The following is a 13,424-nucleotide window of genomic DNA, read 5'->3' on the forward strand; positions in this document are numbered from 1 at the left end:
TATACTTTTTGACACTTGCTTTTTTAATATGTTTTTACGTTCATTGTCAGTTGTGATTTGTTTGCCCGATCTGTCGGTTTCAATACATAAAATTGTGCTTTTATTATTAAATAACCTATTATTTAACCCGTGTTTCCATCAATCTTTCCATTACTACCCATACAGTCCACCACTAGCTATCACCGGTAATTTAAATATCGGGTAGTAGGTATAAGTAATTAGTCTTTTTCCCATACTTTTTCGTAAGTACTGAAATAAACATAATCATTGATAATACATCGGAGAACTCACGTCTGAAATCGAATTTAGCTCGACATGTTTCGGGCTAATCCGTAGCCCTTCATCTAGGAGCGAAGCGACTCGGCGGCTGCTGCAACACGCGCACTGCGTGCCACCGCTCTGCTCGCGCGACTACCTATGTCGATTTATCTGCACACTCTGCCATTGACAATGTCATTTCGGGTTCGTATCATTTCGTCTACGTAGCAAATTAGCAATTGGTCTAAGTAGCAAGTGTTCTAAGAAGCAACTGGTCTAAGTAGCAACTTGTCTAAGTATCAAGTGGTCTAAAATTCTTTGACTCAAAGTCGATTCGCGGAGCTCCTACTACGCGTGGATGAGGCGCTTCGCGCCTTGACGCAACTAACCTAACATAACCTACCTATGATTTTGAAGTTTTTGACAAAAACAGATTAGGACCAGTTGCTTTTTAGACCACTTGCTACTTAGACCAGCTGCTTTTTAGACGAAATGATACTAATGTGGATAAATGGGGGAAGCCTAAGTCTAACAGTTAACGTCTTACGTTACTGATATGATGGTGTATGTGTGCTCAACCTTATTTTAATTTAAATCCCTTTGAAAATATATTTTGCTACTTAGCTGTAACAAAGGTTTACCTTACACTTAAAGAGAAGTTACGTAAACATATCCCTTTAGAATAAACATAGTTCCATGTAAGGGAACAGATTTGACGAGGGGCGGGCACGAAATATAGTTAGGGAAACTGACAAAATATGACGTTCAAATTACGCTTTTGACTGATTGTAGACAGGCTTACTTAGGTATGTACTTATTACAAATCATAAATACGCATTTTCTGTAAAGCAAGCGAAAAGCATTCTTAAAGCATTATGCCTTTTTGTAGTAAAAAGCACTTTTGGAAAGACCGCACGCACACACACACACACACACACCGGACGAGATGCTCGTAAATTTCGTATTTATGCTGGGTCTAGGCGACATAAAATGACTTTTTATGCTCTAGTGCATAAAATAAAATCTTCTATTATCCATATATATGTACTTAACTATCAAGGCAAAAAACGAATTTCTAACGCCAATTCTGAGTTTAATACCTTAAAAATATATCTACGCTACGCGTGAATCGATGTCGGCCGTACAGATTTGTTGTGGTCCTGGCCTTCAATTAATAGAAACTCTGGCCTCAAAGTAACACAACTCTGGTTCCATTTGATTTGAGCGGTTTATATGTAGTATATACTCGTAGCGTGTTCTATTCAGCTGGGGCAGGAGTCTTTTGAAAGGGCGTACGTACCTATACAGGAAAAAATCTTTGTCCACTAGTTCACCCATTTTTCATACATTGCAATAGGTACAATGGAAGTGACGAGAAATATTTATTTTTGTCAAAAAAATAATTTTTAATACAACCTTTTCTGCTGACTGTACTTTTTGATACTAGCATTGTCATCCAAACTACATTTTCGTACCAAATTTTAAGCCGATGCCAATAACCGTTGGGGAGTTCCGGCCTGCAGAGACGATCCTGGCTGGACCACCAGGATGTCACTACCAGATTATTGTATTGTCACGTTATATTTACATAAATATGCCATATTTCAATTTCTGGCTGTAAATATATTTATGCACTCGACTGTACGACTGTACATACCTTTTGATCTGGCTGTTGACCTGAAAAACCGGGATAATACAAAATTTCCCGGATAAGGCTGCATTTCCACCATTCCAGGAATGTGTTTTTAGAAACGCTTCATTTACATAGGATAGCCTCGCACAGGACATCTCTGGTGGAAACAGCTGAGCGGATTCTATAGGCTCATGTAATCACATTCCTTGCAACACATCCTCACACATCTCTGGTGGAAACGGAGCCTTAGAACCTACAAGCATCTGCATAAGGTCAAATCACTGAGCAACCAAGGCTTTAACTTTGGTTATATTTTGATGATGGGCCCAAAAAGTGTATTTGGCTTAGAGATGTGCGTTTGAGTTGTGATTAAAATCGATACACGAATTATTCCGGGGAGGTTCGGGGCGAGTGGACAGGTGGGTGACTCTGTAAACAAATTTGTGAAAGTGGCATGACTGGGCGAAACGGCTCGGGGTAGCCGCTCGTCGACCAAATAGGGTATCTCGTTTTATATGACGAGGAAAAAAATTCAAGTATTTATTTTGAGTTCGCTGAAATCGCTTAGGATCATTGTTATTTTTTTAATCTTGTGAACAATTTTGGTGTGTTGAATAACTGGTTTCAATAGTTCTGAGCATTAGTTTAATAACGACGGTTTTCTTGCATTTTATTTTGTGCGTGTATGGTGTTTTTTTTTTCATAAATTGAAAAATCTTAGATATTAACAAAAAAGTAAAAACGACTCCAAAAAAAATTTCCAACAAAAAATGGAACCGACTACAAAAACTTTGAAAATAATTTTCTAGTTACAACCTACCTACCTAGTGGCTTGAAGTCGGTGCCTTAGCACGAGCCAGCAGGAGTGATTGAATAGTATGTAGATGAGGTAGACGACTATAGTTCCACTCCTGCTGGCTCGTGCTGAGGCACCGACTTCAAGCTAGTAGGTACCTAGAAAAATATTTTCAAGTCCACCCTCACAGAAGAATAAAAACAAGTGGAAGTGCTATGTAGGTGCAGCGTGCGTGCGTGTTACTTAAGCGGAGGTACGTTAACCTACTCGATGCCAGTCACTGTCGTGTCAACATTGCGTAGAGTATGATCACGTTTAGTAGTGTCGCGACATTCCTTGTTTTACAGTAATTATGCCGTATTGCTCAATTCTGGAATGAAAAAATGATAGCAGGAAAAAAAACTTACTAATGGAGGATTACCTACGTCATCGAGTAAGCGTACCGCCCTGCTTGTTTTTGTTTTTGTTTTCCACTTGTTTTTATTAGCCGGTAACGTCAAACTAATTTTATTGAGCAGAAAAGAGGCATTTTAAATCAATCCGTAATAAACTCAGTCACTATTTACTTTGATTTCTCATAATGTCGCTCGGTATCTTATTTGAATTTAAACTAACTCTGCCACAACCTCGCCCGGTTTATATTATGTTCCCAGTAAATCAGTCCACAAAGTTGGAGAACAGTCCAGCTAGGACATACTTTTTGAATGTTCTGGAATGCTCCGTTAGTGTTCTGGAAACGAGATCGTATGTCTGTCCCTTTCACATGCATGTTATCTTTCTCGCACACTTTCTAGATTAGATATTCCGGAAACCGGGTCACCTGTCTGTCTTTTCATATATATGTTATCTCTCTCGCACACTTTCTCGAATGTTTCGGGAACAAGATCTCTTAAGATCAAGGTCTCTCTCACATGTAGGTACTGTACTAACTCCTTGTTTACGTTCATTTAATACTGGCAGCATAGTTCCATTTTTGAATATTATAATATTGAACGGACGCAAGGGTGTTACATAAGACTTGTATCCGAGCTGCCAACGTAGCGAGTTGATTGGAAATACATATGAAAATATTATAAAGACGTGATTTTAATTTAATGAGAGTATTATTAGGATAGATAGTGGACCGTGCGTCCACTACAGTACATATATGGCGTTATCTGTAAAAGGTACCTTGTTGTCGGTTCTAGTTTCCGAATAATCGCGCTTGAAGTAAAATGTCGAAAAAATCATTTTTCTTTTTTACTCTATATTAATAAGCAGGGTCTAACTTTTAATTTGACAGAGACACAAGTTTTAAATCGATTTTTATGAGTTAAAACATCCCTTAAAGTTTAGTAAGAAAGGTACCTTATTGTCGGTGCCGCTCTTGAATGCTTTCTGTGCGCTCGGTATCGGTTTGGAAGACGTGTCGGACGTCGGTACTTTGTCGGCGCGTCATCATCATCATCATCATCATCATCCTAGCCTATACGTCCCACTGCTGGGCACAGGCCTCCTCTCAGAATGAGAAAGCTTGGGCATTAGTTCCCACGCGGGCCCATTGCGGTACTTGTCGGCGCGTAAAAAACGTCAAGAATCATCATAAAATACGTTTAATTAGAGTAAGGTAAATCATCAATAACTGGCCACCCTTAAGCGGTAGCCAGTTACGCCCTTATTACACTAGCGATTTGCGGGCGAGTTGAAAGCGAGGTGAGCGCGCAGCGAGTTCGCTTCGAGCGCGTAACGATTTCACCGCGAGCATGAAACGATATCGCCGCGAGCGCGCAACGATGTCGTTGCGAGTTCGCTGCGTTAGCGCCGAAGACGCCCTATTTATTATACGAAAGTCTACAATATGACGTTTTTGGCGCTAAAGCAGTGAACTCGCCATGCGCTCGCAGCAGCGACATCGTTGCGCGCTTGCGGCGAAATCGTTATACGCTCGCAGCGCCTCGCTTGCCTCGCTTTCAACTCTCCCGCGAATCGCTAGTGTGATAAGGCCCTTATTGACGATTTACGCCAATTTGTCTTTTTTTTTATTCGACTGGATGGCAAACGAGCAAGTGGGTCACCTGATGGTAAGAGATTACCACCGCCCTTAGACACCTGCAACACCAGGGGGATTGCAGATGCGTTGCCAACCTAGAGGCCTAAGATGGGATACCTCAAATGCCAGTAATTTCACCGGCTGTCTTACTCTCCACGCCGAAACACAACAATGCAAGCACTGCTATTCACGGCAGGATTAGCGAGCAAGATGGTGGTAGCAATCCGGGCGGACCTTGCACAAGGTCCTACCACCTGCTGGTCTTTAGAGGTTGATTTATAGTAATAATAATAACGATTAATAGTTACAACTACAAATCAAAAGCATTTTTTTAGATCTTATTCTTAACTATGTCACTAAACTTTTTACGACCGACAATAAGGTACCTTTTCAAATACGTTAATCATTTAGTGTGTTGAGACAAAATTATAGGTTTTTAGTAAGAGATTTAATACTACAGTGTTCTTAAATTAAGACTATTAAAATTAATCGTAAGTTATTAGTCGTTTTCAAATGATATCACTTCATAATCACTAAATATTTTACCACCGACGATAAGGTACCTTTTAGAAAATATATAGTGATTGTACCAACTTTTTACTAAACTTTACCTTTAATTTTGAGATTGAAAAAACTAGTTTTTTAAGATTTGTTGAGTTAATTTAGCGTACTAAATATAAAAGTTTGTTGATTTTGACTGTTTAATTACATTTGTAAACAACAAAGTTATTTTTGTTAAAGTATTTTTTTTATATAATAAACAACGTTAATTCAAAACGGAGTAGTTCTTATTTAGTGTCCAATTACGCATAATATTTATTCCTTCGATAAAATCCAATGGAAATATACTATAAATAAAAAAATAAAAAAAAACCATCAACCTTTTTTTTTTACTTTATGCACTTTGGCAAGGTAAACTATAGGAAAACCGTTGTCCAATTACAAAATTGTTTTTGAAACCTGAAAGCCCGTACAATCTACTCCTCAAATAGCATGTCATCTATGTAACTTCCAACAATAACATACTTTTATTGGGTGTATAAGTTTGAATTCAATTTTCTCATAATCACCTTTTCTGGCTTTTGAGCTTCAACATTTTAAAAAAAATATCTATTAAACCTACATGCATGTTTCTTACATGGTTCGATAGCTAAATGTATGTAGATTATGGGATATCAATAACTCAATACCGACAACAAGGTACCTTTTCCCAGATAACGCCACATATAGGCTTATTCCTGTCACAAACCTTCTAGAATGTTCCAGGAGCTGTAAATTGGCGGTCCAGACTGTAACTGTATGGTGGACTGTATGGTAATTTGGCTTGAAACGGTCGAAAATGGGTTTTCAAGAAAATGGTTTTAGCTAAAAACTAGTTTTTGCCCGCGGCTTCGCTTGCGTAGATTTCGGTTATCGCGCGCTGTTCCCTCGGGAACTGTGCATTTTTCCGGGATAAAAAGAAGCCTATGTCACTCTCTGGCTCATAAACTATCTTTATGCCAAAAATCACGTCAATCCGTCGCTCCGTTTCGACGTGAAAGACGGACAAACATACACAGAAACACACACACTTTCGCATTTATAATATTAGTATGGATTTGTGGCCTGAAACGGCCAAATGGTGCTAACTAAGTGTTTACATACATACATACCTACATATCTATTGATTGTCTTAGAATATAAGTAGATTATGTGCTCAATAAGTAGATTATTGTTATTGATAGGGGTACCGTACTGGCTACTCTGCTTTGTTTTGACTAGCGTGCTTATTAGCGTACTCCGACCGGTTAGCTTTCGGTGAAGTGTACGTTGGCTAGAAATCATCACACATGTGCCTTAGTAAGATCTGTTTAGGGAGTAAGTGCATGTTAGTTTTAGTAAGAATACTTGTATCATCTTCTGTACACTTATTTCTGTTTGTTCTCCAAATAAATAAATAAACTAGGAGAAATTTTTTATTTACCATTATGAGTTAGGCCTTCATCCAGAACGGCCTGAAAATGTCGCCATCAGATATTTCGGAGCAGCCAAGGTGATCAAAAATATCGGAACATGAACTCTAACGCCTTGAGAATAGAGTGCATGCTTCGATATTATTGACTACCTTGGCCGCTCTATAATAATTTAAATGAATTTATTTTTCTACTTTCCTCTTTAACCAGTAGCCGTAACCATTCCTAAGAACCACCGTAAGAAAACCCTTCTCGGTCCTTCCGTTTGAGAGCTACGATGCCACACAGACAAACCGACATTGGCGTCAAACCCATCTTTTTGCGTTGAGGGTTAAAAACGAAAAAGAGGATAATCTACTCCATTTTAGTTTTTTTTTAATTATTATCAAAAAGTAAAAATAAACAAATACAGATGTAGTAGGTAGGTACATAATGGTTTCCTTCGTATTTTATTAGTATAGCTCGTACTTACCATGATCGTCATCATCATCATCTTAGTCCACTGCTGGACATAGGCCTCCCCAATCGCACGCCACTGAGCAGGATCCTCGGCCCCTAAGCTACTTATCGTTATCTTTCAATTAGCATCAACGCCGATTGTGAAATTTCTGTAGCCGTTTTGACATTTAACACGAAATACTTAATAAAGTTCCTCTTCTCTTTTAAGATATGGTTTTTTGTCCTAATTAATAAGACAGTTTCGCAAGTGTCAAGGTAAACTCTCTTTGAGAGGGACGTTGTACGGTGATTGTAGTTTTTGCAACTTGATAGTAAAATTCCAGAAACCACGTGGAGACAACTTGCGCAATAAAAATGCCAGACACGAGAGCAATATAGAATTTTGTAATCACTGTTTACTGTTAAGGTTAATCGCCGCATAAAACACTATCAAAATTATACTTCAACTAGCCAAAGAAACAGAAATAGCAAAATTAGATATTGTCTACATCCGCCATGCTACAAATCGAACCCAAATATGGACAAATTAATGGATATAAAAATGTCACTCACAACAATTGATTGAAACTTCGTGTGCCGTCGTATTCCGATTATGCTCCAACTTTTCCCGATGATAGAAACACATTATGCAGTATATTTATCTGTCGTGTTGTATCGTGTTGCTCTCTGTGTCTCTCTTTCTCTATGCTTATGATGCGATACAACACAAGCCGTCACAACACACTGCATCAGATTATGTGAACGCAACCATATAAAATGTATGAAACCGATACCGTTCTGATGCGTCCCAACACAACACGACGGATAAATGTGAACCGGGCTTAACACCCGAGCGATTATTCGCCATCTCTTTCTACCCTCATCCCACACCGTGTGACAGAAAGAAACGGTGAAAACGGTATTCCAGTAGCATGACACTGCGGTGCTCGATCGATCTTGTGTAACTCGTTTGGATTGTGACCCCGCAATGTATCGCTTCTACTGCAGGGCGACTACGAAACTCGAAACTCGAAGTTCGTATCGTACCGTCCCTCTCATTCTCGTGTTAAATAGTATAATTGTCAGAGAGACCGCACGACACGAACTTCGAGTTTCGTAGTAGCCCTGATGGCACGATTTTACTGGAATAATGTGAACCGGGGCATAAGGCCTCTGAAAACAAAACGCTAGTGTTCAGTAGGCTAAGAAGATTACTTCTAGGCATACAATCGTCTAAAGAACTTTTAATTATTTGCGACACTGGAGAAGCTCCATTACCGTAAGTTACGCTTAATCTGATAATCTTTGTTTATAAATGGCGTACACTAATGTATTTCGATAAGCGGAATGGAATAAAGCGGATCACGAGCACAGTGCAAATTTATGTAAATCAAACAAACTTTCATTATGGTAGCCTTCTGAACGGTGCGTGCCTGTAATTACACCCACTCGTTTTGTTTTTCAATAGTTACTACTATAGGTAGATAAATAAATAACTCGAAAATATAGACACCCCAAGAATATACTCAACGGCACAACATTTTGGCTAACTCTTCATATTAAATTACTTATATATTTTTTAACATTTTTTTTAACACCTTGATTATTTAAAAAAATATTGGTATGTTTTGTTAAGTTAGAATTCTACTTTATTTCTAATTCTACGCTCAACATTTGTGTTTGTTAGTTGTGCTTTGACGTTTTTAAAAGAAAATCAATCGCTCATCAAACGACCAAATCAAATGACGGCAAAACGGCCAGTATTAAATTATCTACACAATGCAACATCGCAAACATTTAATTTGTGCTTGTTGCATTAGCTTTGATTAGCTTTGACTAGGGACAGTAAAAAATTGATTAAAAAACTCAAACTTAACCTCATTTAGGGCCGCCACATACAATCGGAAATCCGGGATTCCACAAATACAACCACACACATACTCGTACGTTTATTTTAATTCTGAACGCAGAATTAAAATAAACGTACGAGTATGTGTGTGGTTGTATTTGTGGACCATGCGGAATTTCGAATCAGAGAAAAGTTCGAACGGAAAACTACTGGCCGAATGTGGTAGGTCCATAGATTTGTATATATACTGCGATCGAAATCCCGAATCGGTGGCGGCCCTTAAAACATAGTGTACCTAATCGATTGTTCTCTCGATTCTGCACAAACAACTTTCTGTTTTTCAGCTATTAAATTATGTGTAACACCTTGTATAACCAATTTAAGCGATATAGAAATATCGAAAATACAAACTGAAATATAGATGCATAGAAAGACCAGAAAAATAAGACCAGCGCTGGGAATCGAACCAAGGTCCTTGGCATTCCGTGGCACGTGCTATACCACTACACCACAACTTGACAGTGATACAAACGCGAATTTCTCAAATGCACCACATATCTCAGCTTGTTTGTTTTCTTATTTTCACTTAAGCAGCGACACTAGCGATATCTATGCTGTAGCCCTATCGAGAAACTTTCAGCACCCCATTGGAACTAACCGCTCACCCGGACAAGAGATGTCGTTATTAAGCAATCAAATTAAGATTGTTTTTTTTTTAATCTTTTTGTATTTTTTATTTCAATTCCAAATTTTTTGTTACTTTTACGGTCATCCCGTAAAACCCATATCGAAAATATTGGAAATGGTTTTTCGATATGGGTTTTACGGGATGACCGTAAAAGTAACAAATCACCTAAATAAATCATGTGATTTAGTTTCATCTCACATTGAAAATACCTAATTTTATTCCACAGACTTATTCATAATAGTCATACAATTATCTACTTTAATACGTATATTAAATTCTCTTGTCACGGTGTTTAAAGTCACACTCTTCCATAACTGCCTACCCAAATACCTATTTCGTATTTTTATTTAATGTGGATACTAGGTCTAAATTTTAAATGGAATATTTAATGAGTACCATAAATTATTTGTTATTATAAAGGAAATTTGTGCTGGTTTTATAGACCTTGTTTTTGACTTGATTTCATGCTCTGCGGAACGCCATTATCATAATATTTTGATGTTATAATTTCAGCCGGGTTGCCGAGCGAAACAATCTTGCTTTGACGGTATATTTTTGTTTTGCCATCCTGGGGACCGACTTATCACATCACTTCGGGTGCCCCTTGAAATGTCGACAAACTATTAATCGAATTTCGTTTAATCGAAAACAAATCATAGAATATTCAATACTAATATTTGCTCTTGGAGTAATTTCACTTCATCGACTATTCATTACATATTAAAACATTTATTAAAATAACGGTACTAGGATTATTATTTGCTTAAAAATACACTTTATCGACACCTCCTACGTATACTGGTACAAGTGCATAATCATAAATTTACAGGAGAGCTGTTCAAAGGTTCAAAACCTGTAACTTTCTCATTTGGTGATATAACTTTTTAAAATTTTGCATTGGATCCAAAGAAAATATTGGCTTTCTACCTGTATTCATGGAACTTTGAAATTTTTATAGTTTTTGAGAAAAATGGCAGATACACTACTATAGCGTATTTTACATCTTGTAGTTGTGCGGTATACTGAGCTAATTACCACTTGCTCCAGTATACGGCGTAATGCGTAGATTACTGATCTAACGAATATTTTTATATTGTATATGAATTTTTAGATGAAATACTTATATGGCTTGCAATGAACAATAAAAAAGATGCTCTTTTACCTTCATCTATTGATTTATAAACGTTTTTATCACTTGCATCATTATACGCTAACATTAGCATGCCACTTGTACCAATATACCGCTAGTAATGTTTTAAACGTGCTATACAAAATACAGAAATATACCTTTATAAAAACCTCACTTGAAATATAAATGGTTTTATTAAGAAAAGTAATTGTATTAAGTGCTTTAAATTAATGGAAGCACATTCAATTGATTCGTATTCCTGTTCAAATGTGTACTCATATTTTATTGTGAAAGGTTCCTCATGTGATACATATATCGCATCGCACCCATTTGTATCCACATAACGGTTTAGCTTTTTGTGCCTTTTCAGGGTTCCGTACCCAAAGGGTATAAACGGAAACCCTACTACTTTATACTACTTCGCTGTCCGTCCGTCTGTCACCAGGCTGTATCTCATGAACCATGATAGTTAGACAGTTGAAATTTTCACAGATTATGTATAACTGTAGTCGATATAATATATATACAACAAATGTTTTTTTTTTTGCCATTTTTTTGCTAATCCTAATGAAGTTGTATAGATGGTACGGAACCCTTCGTGCGCGAGTCTGATTGGCACTTTGCTTAAGACAAGCTTTGACATGAAATATTGAGTCAAAGTCAAAATATCTTTATTCAATTTAGATTGTAACAAGCACTTATAAATGTCAAAAAATTTACCACCGGTTCGTAAAACCTCTGTTGAGAAGAGTCTGGCAATAAACCTAGGTATATTTTGTAAACAGATTTACAATCATATTTTAGTGATATCTATACATCACAAGTATTTAACACAACTACATATTTAAAACAGTTCTCAATTCGCTATTTGGAGTAAGCACTCGCCAATGCGGATCGGAATTATTTCCAAATTTCCCTATCCATGATATAATCATTAATTTTAATAATACGCCTTATATATTAATGTCTTCTTGACAATAGATTTAAATTTTGTGTCTGTTTCTGAGTCTTGGGAAACTTCTATAACTTCATACGGTTTACCCGTTTTCGCCATATACATAGCCAGGTACCATTTCTTAGGTGTGTATAAAAAAATGTGTATAGGTGTTATTAAAACCCTGTACTATGCTTTAAACCACATTAGGGCTACTAATTACTAATATGGTCCAAGTAGAAAAATACTGTGATTCGAAAAAAAAGTTTTGTATGGAAGTGGAGTCGCAAGAAGACTTCTAATTTCGATGTTTTCCCACTTATATCGTATTAGTAATCAGTAGCCCTAATATGGGTTACAGTATAGTACAGGATTTTTTTTATCAACCTGTAGGTATATTGAAATTTACTGTTCTCATTTTAATTTACTGTTTTTCTTTTTGGGGATGCTCAACTACCAAAATGCAATGTAATACTGCAATGTTATATTTCTAGCACGCGTACATGTAGGTATAGCCGAGGAAATTGAATCACGTACTGGTACTGGGTGGAACCGTTGTACTACCAATGTTATGTTGACATCCCATACATTTGCCAAAGAAATCATAGCGAAATAGATCACGAAAAGGTTTCACATTGGATAATACGGCTATTGTGGTCTTGCCAAACCAAAACATGTTTTTTTTATATATACTATCAAATTATGTGCTCGTAGAACAGTTTAAACGGTCCGCACGCAGCGACGGCTAGCGCGTACACTGAGGCAACTGCCAGTTACACTCGACTTCCCCGGCCCCGCGACAATATCGGTGCCGCGTATAGTGGTGCATGTCGGTTGCCTCAGTATACGTTGTACCGATTAGCAAAACGGTGTTAGATGCATTCATATACGTCACTTTATTTCCAAAACTAATAGGAATATCCGTCCAAATTTTTTGTGGTAGGTAAATAAGGAAATATAATCACAAAAATGCAAAAAACTAAAAATCAGAAATTTGTCACTTGTACCAGTATACGTAGGAGGTATCGTTATCAACTATTCATGAGACAGAATAACTAAATATCGCTGTTTATTTCTTCGACGTATTATTATAGTTAGGTTAGAACTGCGAAACCAACAAAAATAAATCGCTACAAAAATAAATAAATAAATTTAATTCAAAAAAGTATGAAATAATAAAATATGAAATGAAGTTCTGCCAAAAAAATTGTCTATTAAATAATATTTCTAGTAATTAAAAATCGGTGATTTAAAAATTTTATTGGTGATTTCGAGGTAATGAATATTGGATGAAACGAAAAAGTAGGAAACGTTGACTTTTAACTTATATTCGAAAACTTTTAAAACTGCGCGGGTAACCACAAAGTGCGTTCATTGCCGTTTATGCACTTACACCACCTTGCATATTCACGCTGAACTTCAGTAAGCTCATTGGCTAGCGGAAGTTTTAACTAGAGGGTGTGATGCTTGTTGCCAGGGGGACGGGATGGCCATCATCGAGTCCTGCTGCTGCTGGAGAAGCTTGCGGCGTGGCTGCTATGCTTCGGCTTTCTATACTATAGTAAGTACTACGTAGTCTATTACGCTAGGATTAGGTACATCAGCCAAATAAGTGGTCTATCAATTTTTAAACAAGTCCCTATCAAATAAATATGTCGCTAAAGTCGAACTTTCAAGTTAACAGAAACGTCTATTGGCGTTATTGTTTTATGACATGC

General features: G+C 37.1%; 1 protein-coding gene across 2 annotated transcripts in view; it reads left to right on the top strand.

The window, feature by feature from the left end:
• Positions 1-13,424, top strand: part of LOC141439928 (uncharacterized) — a 128,094-nt gene that overhangs the window by 35,412 nt on the left and 79,258 nt on the right. For both annotated transcript variants that reach the window (XM_074104394.1, XM_074104403.1), the window contains exon 2: positions 13,184-13,267. In XM_074104394.1, the coding sequence (XP_073960495.1) occupies positions 13,193-13,267 (75 nt within the window). In that variant the 5' untranslated portion in view covers positions 13,184-13,192. The remainder of the gene's footprint in view (positions 1-13,183; positions 13,268-13,424) is intronic.

The sequence above is a fragment of the Choristoneura fumiferana genome, chromosome Z (assembly GCF_025370935.1).
Source record: "Choristoneura fumiferana chromosome Z, NRCan_CFum_1, whole genome shotgun sequence".
Taxonomy (NCBI): Eukaryota; Metazoa; Arthropoda; class Insecta; order Lepidoptera; family Tortricidae; genus Choristoneura; species Choristoneura fumiferana.